This window comes from Ziziphus jujuba, chromosome 5, assembly GCF_031755915.1.
Source record: "Ziziphus jujuba cultivar Dongzao chromosome 5, ASM3175591v1".
Lineage (NCBI taxonomy): Eukaryota > Viridiplantae > Streptophyta > Magnoliopsida > Rosales > Rhamnaceae > Ziziphus > Ziziphus jujuba.
Genome location: NC_083383.1, coordinates 32,924,258 through 32,939,856, shown reverse-complemented (window position 1 = coordinate 32,939,856; position 15,599 = coordinate 32,924,258). Strand labels below are relative to the sequence as shown.

The window sequence follows — 15,599 nt, the reverse complement described above, 5'->3', positions numbered from 1 at the left end:
CCAGTATTTCATGCGCCTACTAAACATATCAGAACTTGACTACCCCTTCATTGGTGAAATAGTTGCTACTAGTGCTGTCAGAGTTAGCTGCATATACAGGGCCTGCATCCAAACCGCAAGTCATTTGAACATTTCTGTCGAGAGCTTGACGTTCATTCAATCTCACTGCCATACTTGTGGGGCCTGACAAGCTCTAGTAAATCTAGAGCAACATCATATGATTGCACGAAAGAGCCAGTGGAATATATTTAACGGTCGAAAGAAATTTGGCAGAATGCTCTGCTGTCTCAAGGATTCAAACCGTCAATAGTTTCATAATAAGTTCCATTAGTGTCGACTCATTTCTCTCTAAGAAATCAAAGCTTTCTTTCCTAAATCATTTGTGTCCACTGGAGGTGGAAATCATATTGTATATGTGTACCAGTAGCTTCTCGTAAAAGTTTGACCAATGCAAAAATATATTTTAAGCTTTTATTTTCAAAACTATTTTATTTTCTTTATTTGAAAACCATTATAGTTAACTGTGAACAAAAACAGATTCTGTTAGCAAAAAAAAAAAAAAGGGAACAAACCTAAATAGGTACACTGATACTAACTAGCATATAGAAAGGAAATACCAGTAAAAGGTATTAAGATTAGTCCATTCTAAAAGGATTATATATCGACTCAAGCCTGGTAAAGAATCCTATGGGTTAAAGGCCTCGCAATGAGTCCATCTGTGACCCAACCAACCGATTCCCCATCGTTTTTGACATGGTTAAATTCTCTTTGTACATAATCTAGAGATATTTGCAGCCGTCCCCCTGGTTTGCAGTCATAACAAGCACTTCTTCCTTCAATTCCTGCATTCTTCTCCAGCCAGTACAGATAATTCACTTGGAACATTGCCTTGAGCATGTCTTGCGGCAAACAAGTTTCTTTAAGCACCACCTGGTACATGCCAATGTCTAAATTACAACAAATATAATAGAGAAATTAAACAGACCACACCTTAAAATCTTTCTAAAATATCTATGTTTTTGTATTATTTATGTACCATTGCTTTTTGTATGTATAATAGAGAAATTTACTTACACAGAATCTTCCATTGATCTCAGTCAAAATGTATCCCTCATTTCTATAGAGACTGAATAGTGCAAGCACATCCTCTTTGCTGTTGACAACATCACTGAGTTTTGAACCCAGTTGCAGTCGATTCTCAATTGTAGAAGCTGCATCTTTTGCCTCTGAAGATAGTAAATTTGGTTGCCCCTAAAAACGGAAATCCAAAAACCACAGTGCAATTATTTTTTCAAGAAGAATGTAAAGGTTAGATTAAGCAACCTCCACAACCAATATAATGTTTATACTCACTATAAATATGTTTTATGAAATATCAGGACTCTCTATTTCCTGCCTCATACTCCTATTCTTTTCTAATTCATAGTGCACATGGTTAGAAATCTATGTTTCTTTTAACAGCACAGTTCTCATTCCACTCTACCAATCTCTGACACCCTTGCAATGGCATACAAGGTTAGAACCTCCCACAACTCTCGCAATAAAGCCCTTGGATCAGTAGTGGTCACAATTTCTCTTAACAGGTTGTTTTCAGATCAACATAATAATTAATTATCTCCAAAAAATCAACCAAAAAATTTATGTATTTAATAGATGTGTTAAGTAGGGTCATAAACATGTTATGATGAAACATTAGTTAACGTAGCTAAAACATAACTCAATTAATAATTGTATTTATCTGGTTAACCCCTCATGAAAAACAAGTGTTTATTGTCAACCCACATTTGATTCCAGTTCTCATATGTTTTGAGTTGTTTATAATATCATGACAAAAAATGATACCATTAGACAGGTTGAGTTTTCCAAGGTTATCCCTCACCACCAGGGCAGTTGCCTCAAGCTAAGTTAGCAATAGATAATGGAAACTCACTTTGTTCATAGGTTTCACATTTAAAAAAGGTACAGCAGGAAAAAGTGGTTCCTCATCATTTACATCTTTGACTGAAGGTGCTTGGCCACTAATAAGATATTCACTAAAAACCAAACCTGTTAAAACAATAGATGAATAAGTTGTTAATATCCAGCATTTTATCCATGGTTGAAATAAAATCAAATCATATTCAGCAGTAAGGATACAACAATCAGAATGCTTTCATCAGCCAAAATTGAGAGACATAAAGAAAGAGAGAGAAATACTTGCACGATAAGGATTTAAAGTCCTTAGTTTAATGGATTGATATGACTTGAGATTGCAGAACATATGGACCCAAGTGACCACACTAAAAGAAACGAAGGTAAGAAATGCAGAGGAGCCTATGCAGTTAGCCAATGCTATGCCAAGCACAATACCAATGGACTTGCTCACCATTCCTTGAGCTTCGCCCTTAGCAATAACCTACATTTCATTATTTCATTTAAAATAGATAATTACAGATCAATGTAGAAATGCACGAGTAAAATGCCAAAATGAGCAAAATGACCTGCCATTTTGCTTGTAACACGAAATTCCATAAAAATGGATGGAACTAGGTGGGAGTCTAATACCACTTCACCAAAACTCCACATTTAAAAACCTGAAGCATTAAAGCAAAAGAAACTACATTTCACCTCAGCAAAGTTCCTTTGAGCGGCAAAACCAGCATAGAAGCAGCTCCTTGTAGCAGCCTGTGTAATATGAGTTCAAACTTTGAATAACTATGCATCGTTAGAATGGCAGTTTATAGGAGGATAACAAAGGTGGTGGGGCATCTATACCAACTTAATAAGATTACGATGCCAAAACAGATTCCTTGCAAAAATTATTTACAGTATTAATTGAATTTAACCACAACTGCAGATGAGTACTCATCAAATGAAAGACTGCAGGTATGGTAAGTTCAAGAAATTAAAAGATTCATGAGAAAATAAAAAACTTGCCTGTTATTCAATTGTTAAAGCTCAGGAAGTTGGAGAAAGACTTTGGACAAGATATCAAAAATCTTAAACCGTCAATCCACAACATAGCTATAGTCAATGCTAGGGGCTAAAATACATATGTCTGGCAACTAATGAAACAATATGCAACTAAGAAAAACTTTTCATTTATTCCAAAAACACCTAAAAGCTAAAACCAACTAAATATGCTTTTGGGCAAGTAAAGAATTAGATGAAAGTACAGAAGAATAGGGTGACGCACGAAGGATTTTCCATTCTTCTCCAGGATGGATACATAGGACATTAGAATGTTTGAGATTCTGTCAGTGTTTAATCTATCTAACGAGCAAACTACTAGGCAAAGCCACAAACAAATTGCAACATCGAACTGCAAATTTACCTGGATCAATGCAGCAGCAGAGCGTCCTGCCCCAGCAACAGCACCAATCATAACAAAAAGATGGGGAAATGCTGGAGTCAACATCTCCATTCCAAAAGCAGCATTTTCCAACATATCTGCAAATAACCTCCATCCTTTCGGATTGACATCAAAATGTCGTCCATATTTTGATAGCATAATTTTGCTCAGATACCCAATCCCGTCCTTGAGTACCCAATTGACTGCAGCAGCAGTTGGAATAGCTCCTTTTCCCAACCCAACAGCATAAAGCAATGCCTGCAGAAAAAGGAGGAAAAAATAAAATAAAAATAAAACAAAATGGCATACAATTCGGGAAAAAAAAAAAATGAGCATCAAAGTCCACCCTTGCAGAAGCTTATCAGAGGGCTTCTTATGAAACTATCTCCAATCTGGAATTAGAAGGAGAAAGGAGAAAGAAGTAGAAGGTAAATGGAACCGAAATTAATATTGAACGGTTTAAAACCATACCAAAATGTAGTCATGTCTGATTACAAAGTAACATCGGAGAATTCAAACTATAACAAAAACTGAACCCTACCAAGGGTCCAGCAGCTTTCTCCCTCAGTTTTGTAGTAATAATGAAGGATTCTCCATATTGAAATCTTAAAAATGTCTCATGAAATGGAAAGCTACCATGTCTACAACAGTTGCTTTAAATTATCTTATCCATTATAAGCAAACAAAAACTAAGAAGTTAGAATCATATATGATGAGCTACCACCCATTAAATTTCCATTCAGATTCAAATTATTCGTGATAGCAAGCTTCCACAATTTTGATAAATCATATTTTGGGGGGAAAAAAAAAATCCATCTTGGTAGCAGAAGAAATGAAAGGGAGACCAATAGAAACTAAACTTTTAAAAAGAAATAGAGAAAGAAGTATGGGTCTCCAGAAGTTTATAAATGTACCTCAAACTTAATATGTTTAGTGTAGGCATAACGGAGACAAAAGATGGAATTTTTCTAAGGTACCAAAACAATGGCAAATCCTAAAAGAAAAGAAATTGCCCAGCAAACAAAGCATTCATAGTGCAATTTACAACTGGAAGTGTGAAGAAAATGTACCTGGGTGGCAAGGACACCGCTAATCTGGCTGGCAACGCCCTGAACTGCTCTCCATAAAGAGTAGTCCAGGTAATCGCTAGTGACGCTTTGAGGAAAACCTTCCGGAAGCATAAGACGCATAAATAGATTTCGGCAGTGCAGCCACAAATTAGAAAGGGAATAAGAAGAGGTCGATGGTCCTGTTGAAGTTGCATCAGGAACAACAACGAATGCATCGTCAAACAGATGAGGAATAAGCATGGTCCACTTGCCTCCACTCACTTCCCACACATACCCAGATGATGATGATGATGATGAGGCAGAGGTAGTTGTTGCCAGCGCAGAGGCCAATTGGAAGGCCCAAAAACAACATACAACGGAGCAAATGAAGAGGGAGAAGAAGATAAAGGACCCTGACGAACCAGAACCACCATCATCATCACTGCGCCAACCACTATCGCCGTCGTTACTGTTATTGTTATTGTTATTATGGTTGTTGTTATTGTTGTTGCCACCGCCACTGCCACCGCCTTCTTCTTCTCCTACTTCTTCAAAGTGACAGTCTCCGTTATTGCCAAGAAGCAGGGAAGGGAAGCAAAGGGTGCGAAATAAAGAAGGTTTTGCTGCAAATGATGCATTAAATGTTTTGAAAGGAATCCCTCCATGAGCATAAGCATGAGATATGGGGTTTGGCCGCAATGAGTTTTGAGGAAAAGACGAGAGAAATGAGCGCGCTTCACAACCACCAGCACCACGACGGCTACGGTGGTAACTGTAAGGAGCAGTTGGTAGAGGAGGTGGAGCAGTCAACAAGGGCCTGCGAGCGCAGTACCCCATCGCTTTTGCCTGCCTTCCAATTTCCAAACACTAGTAATTAACTAGTAAAAGTGTGTCACATCGCACGTCTTTGTTAATTTCTTCTCCGCCTACCCCACCCCCAACAAGGCAAGCAAATATTTTTATTTATAAAATATATATTTCAATTTCAAGCATGGCCTTCATTCCATATTTCTATATGCTATTTCTTATATCTGTGGACTGGATTGTTTGTTTCTCTCACCGAGCAATGGACCGAGACTTTCTACACTCAACTCCCAAATTGTCAGTCGTACTAAGCATAATTAGGGATGTCAATTTGTCCCGCCCAACTCCGAAACCGCGGTGCACCGCTCTTAACGGGATGGATTTTCCCCGAAAATTTGGGGATGCGGGGCGGACTCGGGGCAAATACCTAAAAACCGAGTCGAGGACGGGCCGGGGACGGGGAATAATAACCCCGTCCCGAACCCGCCCCGATATATATATATATTTATTTATTACTTTTTTTTATAAAATTTTATTTATGTAAAATCATTTTCTTCTTTTTTTTATATTTATTTTTCTAAATATGTATTTTATTATAATTGTAAATTTGTTCCTTGATGTATTTTATTATATTTTTATTGCATTGTAGTCATTTTCTTTATATTTTAATCATAAAATAATTTTTTATATAAATTTTTTTTAAAAATATCAATTAAAAAACAAAACGGGGAAAACCGTCCCGTCCCGTTTTCGCCCCGCAAAATCCCCGATCCCGCCCCGCACCTAAAAAAACAGGAAAAATCGCAAAAATAGGATATAAAATTCCCCACAGGGACGGAAACGAAATTTTAAAAACCGACCCCGCTTCGCCCCGTTGACATCCCTAAGCATAATTAAGTTTTTTTTTGTATTTTCTGTATTTTTGTTTTTTTTAACGAAAAGCTGGAAAAGCAGGAGAATAATAATAATAATAATAATTTGGTTTTAGTTGACATCATTACAAGAAAAAATAATAAAAAAACAAAAACAAAAACAGCTAAGCTAGGTTTCACGGCGTTACTTATAGGTGTTAAACGTGTGCTTATTTATTTGTTTTATTTTGAGAAATGAGAATGCAAAAGTAATAAAATCGGCATCGCAAACTAATAAATCACAGACCGTAAAATCGACATCTTTTTTTCCTTCAATCACAGGCTCAAACGTTGATAGTCGATGGCACTAAGCAGTGGGCATGTGACTTGTTATGGTCCATATAAAATGAGATGCCCAATCCAGTCATGTGGTTGGTTTTAAGCAACTAGTTAACAGTTGAGTTAGTGAAGAGACAGAGACAGAGACAGAGACAAAAAGACCAAAAATGAGTGGTGGGAGCGAAGAAGAAGGGACGACCTTAGAGTACACCCCGACATGGATTGTGGCAGCAGTTTGCACTGTAATCGTGGCTATTTCTCTGGCGGTGGAGCGTCTCCTCCACTACGCCGGAGTGTTCTTGAAGAAGAAGAACCAGAAGCCCCTGTACGAAGCGTTGCAGAAAGTGAAGGAGGAGTTGATGCTGTTGGGCTTCATTTCTCTCCTTCTCACTGTTTTCCAGAACGCCATCTCCAAAATCTGCGTCCCTCAGCGTGTCGTCCAAAATCTCCTCCCATGCAAACTCCCCTCTCAATCTCATGAGGAACCCAAATCCGCCGCCCATTTCCAGGCCTTCTTCTCCTCCACTGCCACCCGCCTCCTCTCTGAAGAATCCTCCTCTGAGGGACAGCTCGGTTATTGTGGACGCAAGGTGCCTAGCTACTTTTTTTTACTTATAATGCTCCATCTCTCACTCCATTACAATTTACAAATTCAAATTCTCTCTCGCTCTTCTCTCCCCTCTCCCCCCCTCCCCTCTTTCAATTTTCATTTTGAGCTAAGCTTTGAGCAGATCTAATTAAACAAGAAATTTCCATATCAGAGTATTGCTCTTTTAATTGTGTAGAAATGAACAACAGCAGTGCTTACTGCTTTGTTGTTTTTATTTTTAATGGAGTTGTAACTGTAGCGTGTCGATGTGGTCTGTTTAATTTTGGAAGTCTTAATCAAGGATGAAATTAATGGGAAAAAGGGAATCCACTTTAAATGGTTCAAAATTTATAACTTTAAAAAAAAAAAAAAAAAAAAAAAAAAAAAAAAAGAGGGTTCAATTTTGTTAATCTCTGATTTATATTCAATTTGCGCTTGTAGAATCTTGACTGAAAGTTTTAAATTACGTAAGCCGCAATATTGCTCCTCTAAGCTTGAAGCCCAGAAACAAGATTCTCTTAAAAACCATATGCTCTAACTTTATTTGACTTCTTCCTTTCAGAACAAGGTACCATTGTTATCTCTTGAAGCGCTGCACCATCTGCACATCTTTATCTTCATCCTGGCTATTGTCCATGTCACCTTCTGTGCTCTCACTATTCTATTTGGTGGAGCAAAGGTGGGCAACGTTTCTTTAACCTGGTCTCAATTGGTTTGGATCATTTATGTTTCAATTATCCGTTTTCTCAATTTAGATACGTCAATGGAAACACTGGGAGGACTCAATTGCAAAGGAAAATTATGACACAGAACAAGGTAAGGATTCTTACTGATTAAGATGCTGTGGGTCTTTTTTTTTTTTTTTATAATTTTTTTTTGGCTTTAACCATTGGAGATAATGTGCTGAACGTATCTACGCTTTTGAAATGAAACTGTTTGCAACTGGCAGAACTAATGTTATAAGCATATAAAATTGTTTGAGAACTCAATTTTAGATAAGCTTTCTGCCTGTCTGGCTGAAAACTGCTTTGTTATTCAAGACAAAGCTATCATCCAGCTCATGCTTGCCCTTGCTTCTAATCTATGAATTGGTTGGTGCAGTTATTAAATCCAAAGTCACCCATGTCCATGAACATGCTTTTATCAAGGATCATTTTCTCGGTATTGGTAAAAATTCAGCTCTGCTGGGTTGGCTGGTAAGTTTTCTTTTTACAAATAAGCAAGGAAAAACTTTAACAAAAAAGGTACATATTAAAGAAGATAAAATTGTTGACGAATTTTTGTGTTCTTTTCTTTTATTGCTCTGAAATTATGTTTGTCTGCATTAAGAAATAATGTGTTGACTTCTTCCATTCCATCCTTTGTTTTTCTATTTCTTACCTCTAGCAGACCTAAATTCTCATAAGCTAAAGGGTGTAAATCATTGATGACATTACTTGATTGATGTAAAAATTACTCAGGCTTGGCTTGGATTCCAGGTGACAAGATGTTCTCTCTAGAATAAAAATCAAGAAGGTTAAGGATAGATTTTTAGCGTCCTACTAATATAATTGTAGAAGTCCCTGGGGACCATTGAATAGAACACATAGGAAGAGCTTCTTTTCTTCTTTATTGGAAAAATTCTGATTTTTTGCCTCTACATTATACACTATTTATATAGAGATTTACCACATGGTCTGAAAAGATACATTAGTTAACACGTGAACCAAAAGGTACCTGACTAGTTTGATATTATCCTCACTTACTTAATGTAGCTAGATATTTCATTAATATGTGTCGTTTAGATACTTAAACTTGGATAAATTCATGAACATACATTGTGAAACCAAGCACTTAAACGCAACAACTAGACTCCGATGCTGGCTTCTAAAAGACATATGCAGGTAGTATCAGATTTGCAAATTTGTTTCTTGTGTTTTACAAGTGGGAAAATGAGCAATGGTCCTTTTAAACAATAATTTGAATTGAACTCAAAAGTTGTTAAGGAGCAGGATAATTATAATTGTTTCTCCAAGTTTATTGTTTGCAATCCTGACGATTCCTTATCTTTTCTTTTGTTTTCCTTCAGCATTCTTTTCTCAAGCAATTTTATGCATCTGTCACCAAATCAGATTATGTGACCCTACGGCTAGGATTCATCATGGTAAGTTATCTAATGGGAGGTTGTTGTCTGTACATAAACTATCACCATGTTTATTACTTCATTATTCTGTAGCAATATTTGTCAGTTTTTTTGTTATTTCTATTTAGACTCATTGCAAGGGAAATCCCAAGTTTAATTTTCACAAGTATATGATACGTGCCCTTGAAGATGATTTTAAGACAGTTGTGGGTATAAGGTAAGTAAAATCTGCCAATATTTCTGTGATTTTAGTGGTTTTGTGATTGTTTTGCAATTTCATGGCCCATGTTGTTGTAAACTCTATTTTTTACCATTTGTTTCCTTGACTGCAGTTGGTATCTTTGGGTATTTGTGGTGATCTTCTTGTTGCTTAATATTAATGGTATGCTGCTTCTTACTTTAGCTGGTTTTACTACCTTTTTCTAGTTCAAATAAGACCATTTTTCTTATACTATTTAATGGAATACCCTACCTAGCATTTATGTAGATCACCTACAGCTTGCCACTTGATCAATCTATCAAACTACTACAGAAAACATATCAAAAGGAACTATTAGATATTATGCCAGGTTTGAGGTTGACAATGCTTTTAAACTTCCAAGAATATCATTTTGAGACACAATCCTAAGTACGTGAATGACTTGCAACTGATGTCTCAGTTTAATTTTCTTCTCGGATTGTTCTGATTATACTTTCATTTACAGCAGGATCTATATTGGCTGATCTATTAAGTCTATCCTCTTCATCATACCTAGATGATATATAATTGTCATATCATATAGAGAAAAGTACAATAGCGAATATTTATTGTTATTTGTGTTAAGCATTATCTCCTCTTTTATTATGCAGTGTAATTTACTCTTCTTCTTCTTCCTTTCTTGCTTTACTCTGGTCTTTCTAGCTTTTGTAAGATCACTGTCACTGCTCTACTTTGAATAATAATGTGTTCTTATTGCAGGCTGGCACACTTACTTCTGGATAGCTTTCATTCCTTTCATTGTGAGTTGTGTTGATCTCTCTAGTTTCATGACTCAGATATGTATCTTCTTCCATTTCATGTTGCTTGCAGACACTATACATCATTTTCAAAGCATCATACTTATTATTTTAAGTTAACATTATGATCTTTAAGAAGAGAGTCAAAGAGACAGGCTGAGACTAAGAGAAATTGGAAATGGAGGTCTTGGAAGTTATCTCTGATTCTCTGTTAGATTCTATTTTAGTGTTACCAATTTTACCTGAAACAGATCGAGATAGTGCAAACTTTTAATAGTTTTCAGTTGAAATTTGACTTGCAATCCGGGCTTCATCACAAGTCCCTTTATATATGGTAACATGCTAATTGATGTTTTTAGGTTTTTTCAAGAGAGCTGTTGAGACCTAGTCCACAGCAAATGCTTTCTCTCAAACTTTGAGGAAAATCATAAAAACTTAATACTGTCGTAGGAGAAAGAAAAGAATGAACTGAAAAGGAACATACAACATATAACAGGTGTCGCTATATTTATAGATATAGGGTATTAAAGTTACAGTCTTATCCTTAAGTAAACCGATATTAACTAATCAAATATGATATAAACAATGATGATAACAAAATTATGCCATGATCTTTTCTAAATGTGGCTCCAACATTCGGTAACTGGGTCTTACACTCTTAAATTTGTTTGTGTAGTCTTAGTAACCATCTTTAATTTCCTCCATTGGTAACTCATAATTGCTTCTGCAAGTAGATTGATTTGTAAGGGGACTTCTGAAAGGAGTGATGGAGAAAACTATGCTTTAACTTAGGTTTAAGAGTTGAGCAAATGTGCACTTGTCATATCTGCTTTTAACTTTTCTTAATTACCTGTATACATCTTCTGTTACAGCGTCGTGAGGAGTCCTTGCTGCTCTAGCACATTCTTCATATTGGTTGTCATAGGCTGTAGTTAGTCGTGCCCTTAAAGAGTTCTATATGCTGTGACAAAACAAGTGAGGTCTTAATAACGCAAATCCTGTTCTGTTACCATTTTAATGTGAAAGGCTCTCAAAAAATGCAATGAAGATGCAAGTTTACATGGTTAGTCAAGATCACCAGCTATCATTGGAGAATGTGATAAGAAAGTCCACTATCATCAAAAAAATATAATGATTTTTAAGCAACTTGACCTCAGAAAGTTGTAATTTCGCAACTGGAAACACTCATTCACACAAAGCTCTTCATGTTTCTCTCTCACTCTCTAGCTGCTTCCACTGTCAGTTGTTGTCTTATACACTGTTAGACACAACCTTAGTAGCTTTTATATTGGTCTATAACTCAAATGGTTAGGTGGAAGAAGAGTTATTAACGAAATAAGAAACTTATTTTTAAGAATTCTATTCAAAATTGGAATTTTTCCTACTTGTCAAACTTGCAAACTTGAAAACTTCCAACTGTTCATTTGAAATGCGGCATATAGGTTTCTTTATGTAAGTGTCACCATTAATGAGTTTAAGAGCCTCGTGCAATGTGGAATTTTGTTGCATTCATTTATCTTTTTCAATTTAATATTTATTATTGTTTTTCTCTTTCTCAGCTTTTACTTGCTGTGGGCACTAAGCTGGAGCATGTTATTACCCAAATGGCTCAGGAGGTTGCTGAGAAACATATAGCAATAGAAGGGGAACTAGTAGTTCAACCATCAGATGAACACTTCTGGTTTGGTCATCCACGAATTGTTCTCTTCTTGATTCATTTCATCCTTTTCCAAAATTCTTTTGAGATGGCATTTTTTTTCTGGATATTGGTAAGCTGATTCTTTTTAAGGTACCAATTGACCTACTTTTTTTTTATAGCGGATAAAAGATTGATTTTTTTCATAGAAACTTTTTCTGTTTGTGTATTTTTTGACACAGTTTCAATATTCATTTGACTCCTGCATAATGGGACATGTACGTTTTATTGTTCCAAGGCTTATCATTGGGTAAAAGTGAATTTCCTTTCTCTCATCATTCTTTTTGGACATGGTTTCCAAAGCTATTCATGGTTATACCTAGCTTATTGCCATCCTAGTGCTAATTTTTTCTTCCCCTTGTTCTTTTACATCAAGGGTGTTCATTCAGGTTCTCTGTAGTTACAGCACCCTACCACTCTATGCCATTGTCACACAGGTATTGTAGATAATAATTACACTACATCTTACCCTTTTTGTTTTACTTTTTGGGGTTTGGAGGGGAAGGAGTTGCTCATTTAGTCAAACTGTTTATTTAAAACTCTTTTTCCGACGAAATGAAGATGGGAAGTTCTTTCAAGAAAGCCATATTCGATGAGCATGTGCAAGCCGGCCTTCTTGGTTGGGCTCAGAAGGTGAAGCAAAAGAAGGGACTAAAAGCAGCTGCTGGCGACGCCTCTGGATCTGGGTCTGGTACGGGTCAAGCAACATCCAATAATGGTTCTACTACAGGAATCCAGCTGGGGAGAATAGTACACAAGGCATCTACACAGGAGATACAGCCTGCAATCGCTTCTGATGGCTCCAAGTGAGCAGTTTACCCTGAAAAAATTAGCCTAGTTATGTGTAATGCAATGTCAAATCTGAAATTTGATTTAAAAGTTATATTGTGATTGGAGTTTATAGTTTGAGATTCTGTTCATATTGTTTTGGATGCATAGAGTGTAAAATTATGGGTGTGGATTGGGGCTAAAATAAAAAATGATGTGGGCTAAATGCTAGAGGCGATGAACCGTGAATGACAGTGTGCTAGCTTACTCCACCCTCAAGGGAATTTTGCAGTAGTTAATTCGCAGAAGTCGAGTAAACTTATAAAACAATCTATCATCTAATTTGTTCAACAAAAGTGAATTTAGATGATAGAACCCATTCAAACGGTAAGAGATCATCTAAACATGTCTTTGGTACATCCTTCTGTATATCTTAGCACCTTCATATTCAGCATGAATTTCTCTCTCTGTCCTTATCCCCATTGGGTTCCGCAACAACCATCCATCACTGTCACACAGCACAGTCGAGTCAAGCTCATCAATGTGCTCGAGAGAATTGGCTTCTGAATCAAACTGATTTCTCATGTCAACTGCCACCTCCAACACATCAGATTGCATGAAAACCTGTTCGACCAAATCATAAAGTTTTAATATTTACACGCACAGGATTCACTAGATGGAAAAAAAAAGCTGATTAATTGAAATCCCAATGGTGTATATTAGAACAAATAACTAAGCTAGCAGGGATACTAATATAATTTTACCCTCAAAATTAATTTGGAGGAATAAGGCTGCCTCATGAAAAACATAAAGAAGAAAAAGAAGTTGTTTTTGCATGGCTTCTTAGGACCTTGTGCAAAGCAATCTGAAAGATGTTATCGATTCCTAAATGCAGTAGGCTCTTACCCGTAGAAAAATATAAATTCATTCACTCTCACAAGCCATTATAACTTTCTACCACGAGAGAAAACCTGGCCATTAAACTGCCTAGAAATCTACCAAATGAGGAACCTTATCCCTGATGCACGAAGTATATTATTTACCAGTCAACATATTATTTGCATATAAATGGTATACACAACAAGCATCATTTGTAATATTTTGTATGGTAGGTCTTTCAAAGGCAAAGCGCTAAGGAAAAAAAAAATCCATAAGATCCTTCATATAACAGGTAGCAGGAACATAAACCTGGCCTCCAGGCACTAAGCTGTTCATGATGGAATCTACTAAAGGCTTCTGGACAACCCTTCTCTTATGGTGTCTTTTCTTAAAATGAGGATCTGGGCACTGCAAATATAAGCATGAGTAAATAGTAATTCAATTAAATTTTGGAATTTCAGTTAACAACTGAATGCAAATCATTTAAAGAGAACCTTTTTGGACAATATGAAAAATATCTCACTTTCCAGTATGAGAAGTGCACTTACCAGGATCGAAACTAGCATCAGGGGTCCAGGGTATGTAGATACTAGTTGTTTGAAAGAATTTGTAGCATTTGCAAATAAGAAATATCTGCATTTTAGTTCAAATCACTAATCATTAATTTCAATTTTTTGCAATGTTTAACATAACTTCTCACCCCATTATGGGCATTAAGGACCTCACACATTATCAAGAGCTAGCTCTTTTACCCAGAACTGAGCACGCTTGACCAGCTGCTTGAGGAAAAAAAAAATTTGAATTACTACATGCTAAATTAAGGAAAAAGAGAGCCAATCAATTATACATTATTATAGTTAGACAAACTTTCAAGTCTATAAAAAGTTAACCGAAGGGGTTCATACTTTCTGTCGTATTTCCAGTCCCAAATAATTTTTTGAATCAAGATTTCTTTTTGCAAGCCATATAAGAAATCTGCCACTTCCTGGAATATTTTGTACCGTTAGTTTGATTATTGAAACAAATAAATTATCCTCTAGTCTCATGATGATGATTAAAACCAACTAAATTTAACGTTGACAAATCGAAAGGATTCAAATGAGCAGTATGGCAATAAAAATATGTATTTTATATAGGAAATATATGAAGATTAACAAAATGATGTGACCTGTACATCATTTTTCTCTGATTTCAACTGTTTTTCCACATGATATTATGTATATTTCAAGTGCACGCATGGCCAACGAATAAGCTGGAAATAAGGTAGCAGTAATTGTTAAATTCCGTTGCTAAAAATCATAACTTTGGCATTATATAAAGAACCAGCAAAGCGGTAGCCCAAGAGAAACAAGAACATATCATAGTCTTTATGTGAAAGGAGTAAGGTTGGTACCACTTCCAATATCCACCATTAGTGGTAATGTTGGGTCTCTGAAGACTTGACTCCAATCAGGAACTTCGATAGGCGCCTAAACGGCAATTAAAATTTAAAAATAAATAGACAAACAGATCGAATAGTTATATTATTATTCACGATGATGTAAATAGAGATAAAGTTATTAACTTCCACAGCTGGGTGTGGAAGTGACAAACTGCAGCGTATAAATGAGAAGGCAAAAGAAAGACACCCCCTGAATTACATACAGAGAAAGAGGCACTAAGTGGGTTGACATGCTGTCTGATCCTAACCTGACCCAATTCCTGCAATCAAATTGAAAAACCCAAAAAGCTTGAGTTTTTTTTTTTTTTTCCTTTTTTTCTTTTTTTTAACCCTTCTCTTTGACAGGAAATTAGTTATTCTTATAAGGTATGTAAGAAAATATATGTATACATATGGAAAAGAAGTGAGGAAAGAGATGAAATATTTCAGAAAAGGGAAAAAGAATAAATGTACCGGAGAAACTCTGTGGGAGAGATTAAGGTCGGCATATTCCAGGGCAACAAGGTCAGGGCTGATGGGGCGGTGTTTTTGTGAAGCAGAAGCAGTGAGTGTTGTGTGGGAGCGGGAGTAGTGGTAAGGTGGAAGAAGCAGTGGTGGTAGATTTGGCCTAAGCCTTTGAAGTATACAAGGAGAAACAGCCATTGTTTTGTGTTTTCGCTAACCACTGGTCTCTCCCTCTCTCTCTCTCTCTCTCTGCTCGAAAGTCTCAAATGAGTGGAGTTTGGCAAATTTAT

General features: G+C 36.3%; 3 protein-coding genes and 1 long non-coding RNA gene across 9 annotated transcripts; 1 reads left to right on the top strand and 3 right to left on the bottom strand.

The window, feature by feature from the left end:
* Positions 1-563: 563 nt before the first annotated feature.
* Positions 564-5,465, bottom strand: LOC107429648 (protein root UVB sensitive 1, chloroplastic). Of its 2 annotated transcripts, XM_016040379.4 has the most exons (7): positions 4,402-5,459; positions 3,314-3,589; positions 2,608-2,664; positions 2,197-2,395; positions 1,931-2,046; positions 1,075-1,251; positions 564-930 (listed from the first exon to the last, which is right to left on the bottom strand). In XM_016040379.4, exons 1-7 carry the CDS (start codon positions 5,215-5,217, stop codon positions 667-669), a joined length of 1,905 nt encoding a protein of 634 aa, XP_015895865.1. In that variant the 5' UTR covers positions 5,218-5,459; the 3' UTR covers positions 564-666. The 2 variants fall into 2 exon arrangements, with proteins under 2 accessions (XP_015895865.1, XP_048332142.1); XM_048476185.2 differs by lacking the exon at positions 1,931-2,046 and having other exon boundaries at positions 2,366-2,395; positions 4,402-5,465.
* A 768-nt stretch (positions 5,466-6,233) lies between these two features.
* Positions 6,234-12,691, top strand: LOC107429474 (MLO-like protein 1). 4 transcript variants are annotated; one of them, XM_016040185.4, is made up of 12 exons: positions 6,234-6,964; positions 7,526-7,642; positions 7,719-7,779; positions 8,065-8,159; positions 9,032-9,106; positions 9,214-9,302; positions 9,418-9,467; positions 10,044-10,084; positions 11,641-11,850; positions 11,927-12,027; positions 12,167-12,214; positions 12,339-12,553. In XM_016040185.4, exons 1-12 carry the CDS (start codon positions 6,542-6,544, stop codon positions 12,412-12,414), a joined length of 1,386 nt encoding a protein of 461 aa, XP_015895671.2. In that variant the 5' UTR covers positions 6,234-6,541; the 3' UTR covers positions 12,415-12,553. The 4 variants fall into 4 exon arrangements, with proteins under 4 accessions (XP_015895671.2, XP_015895656.2, XP_015895679.2 ...); XM_016040170.4 differs by having other exon boundaries at positions 6,291-6,964; positions 12,154-12,214; positions 12,339-12,691; XM_016040193.4 differs by having other exon boundaries at positions 6,297-6,964; positions 11,960-12,027.
* On the bottom strand, positions 10,563-12,386 carry LOC132803877 (uncharacterized). Its single transcript, XR_009639123.1, has 2 exons — positions 12,247-12,386; positions 10,563-11,042 (listed from the first exon to the last, which is right to left on the bottom strand). It is a non-coding gene; the product is annotated as an uncharacterized LOC132803877 (long non-coding RNA).
* Positions 12,459-15,507, bottom strand: LOC107429504 (uncharacterized). Of its 2 annotated transcripts, XM_048476186.2 has the most exons (9): positions 15,319-15,507; positions 15,069-15,125; positions 14,818-14,893; positions 14,330-14,409; positions 14,151-14,200; positions 13,973-14,057; positions 13,734-13,832; positions 12,986-13,169; positions 12,459-12,597 (listed from the first exon to the last, which is right to left on the bottom strand). In XM_048476186.2, the coding sequence occupies exons 1-9, from the start codon at positions 15,505-15,507 to the stop codon at positions 12,593-12,595; spliced, it is 825 nt and encodes a 274-aa protein (XP_048332143.2). In that variant the 3' UTR covers positions 12,459-12,592. The 2 variants fall into 2 exon arrangements, with proteins under 2 accessions (XP_048332143.2, XP_015895691.2); XM_016040205.4 differs by lacking the exon at positions 12,459-12,597 and having other exon boundaries at positions 12,821-13,169.
* Between the last annotated feature and the right edge of the window lie 92 nt (positions 15,508-15,599).

What these genes read in the sequence shown, in the direction of transcription:
- LOC107429648 (XM_016040379.4), bottom strand. Translation starts at nt 5,217, where the DNA reads ATGGGGTACTGCGCTCGCAGGCCCTTGTTGACTGCTCCACCTCCTCTA. An exon ending in CTCAAAGGAACTTTGCTGAG is followed by an intron (nt 2,396 to 2,607) that starts GTGAAATGTAGT and finishes AATGAAATGTAG; the next exon opens with GTTATTGCTAAGGGCGAAGC. An exon ending in AGATCAATGGAAGATTCTGT is followed by an intron (nt 931 to 1,074) that starts GTAAGTAAATTT and finishes GGCATGTACCAG; the next exon opens with GTGGTGCTTAAAGAAACTTG.
- LOC107429504 (XM_016040205.4), bottom strand. Translation starts at nt 15,507, where the DNA reads ATGGCTGTTTCTCCTTGTATACTTCAAAGGCTTAGGCCAAATCTACCA. An exon ending in AATGGTGGATATTGGAAGTG is followed by an intron (nt 14,410 to 14,817) that starts GTACCAACCTTA and finishes AAAATATTCCAG; the next exon opens with GAAGTGGCAGATTTCTTATA. An exon ending in GACTGGAAATACGACAGAAA is followed by an intron (nt 14,201 to 14,329) that starts GTATGAACCCCT and finishes TTCCTCAAGCAG; the next exon opens with CTGGTCAAGCGTGCTCAGTT.
- LOC107429474 (XM_016040170.4), top strand. Translation starts at nt 6,542, where the DNA reads ATGAGTGGTGGGAGCGAAGAAGAAGGGACGACCTTAGAGTACACCCCG. An exon ending in TCGGTTATTGTGGACGCAAG is followed by an intron (nt 6,965 to 7,525) that starts GTGCCTAGCTAC and finishes TCTTCCTTTCAG; the next exon opens with AACAAGGTACCATTGTTATC. An exon ending in TCTATGCCATTGTCACACAG is followed by an intron (nt 12,215 to 12,338) that starts GTATTGTAGATA and finishes GACGAAATGAAG; the next exon opens with ATGGGAAGTTCTTTCAAGAA.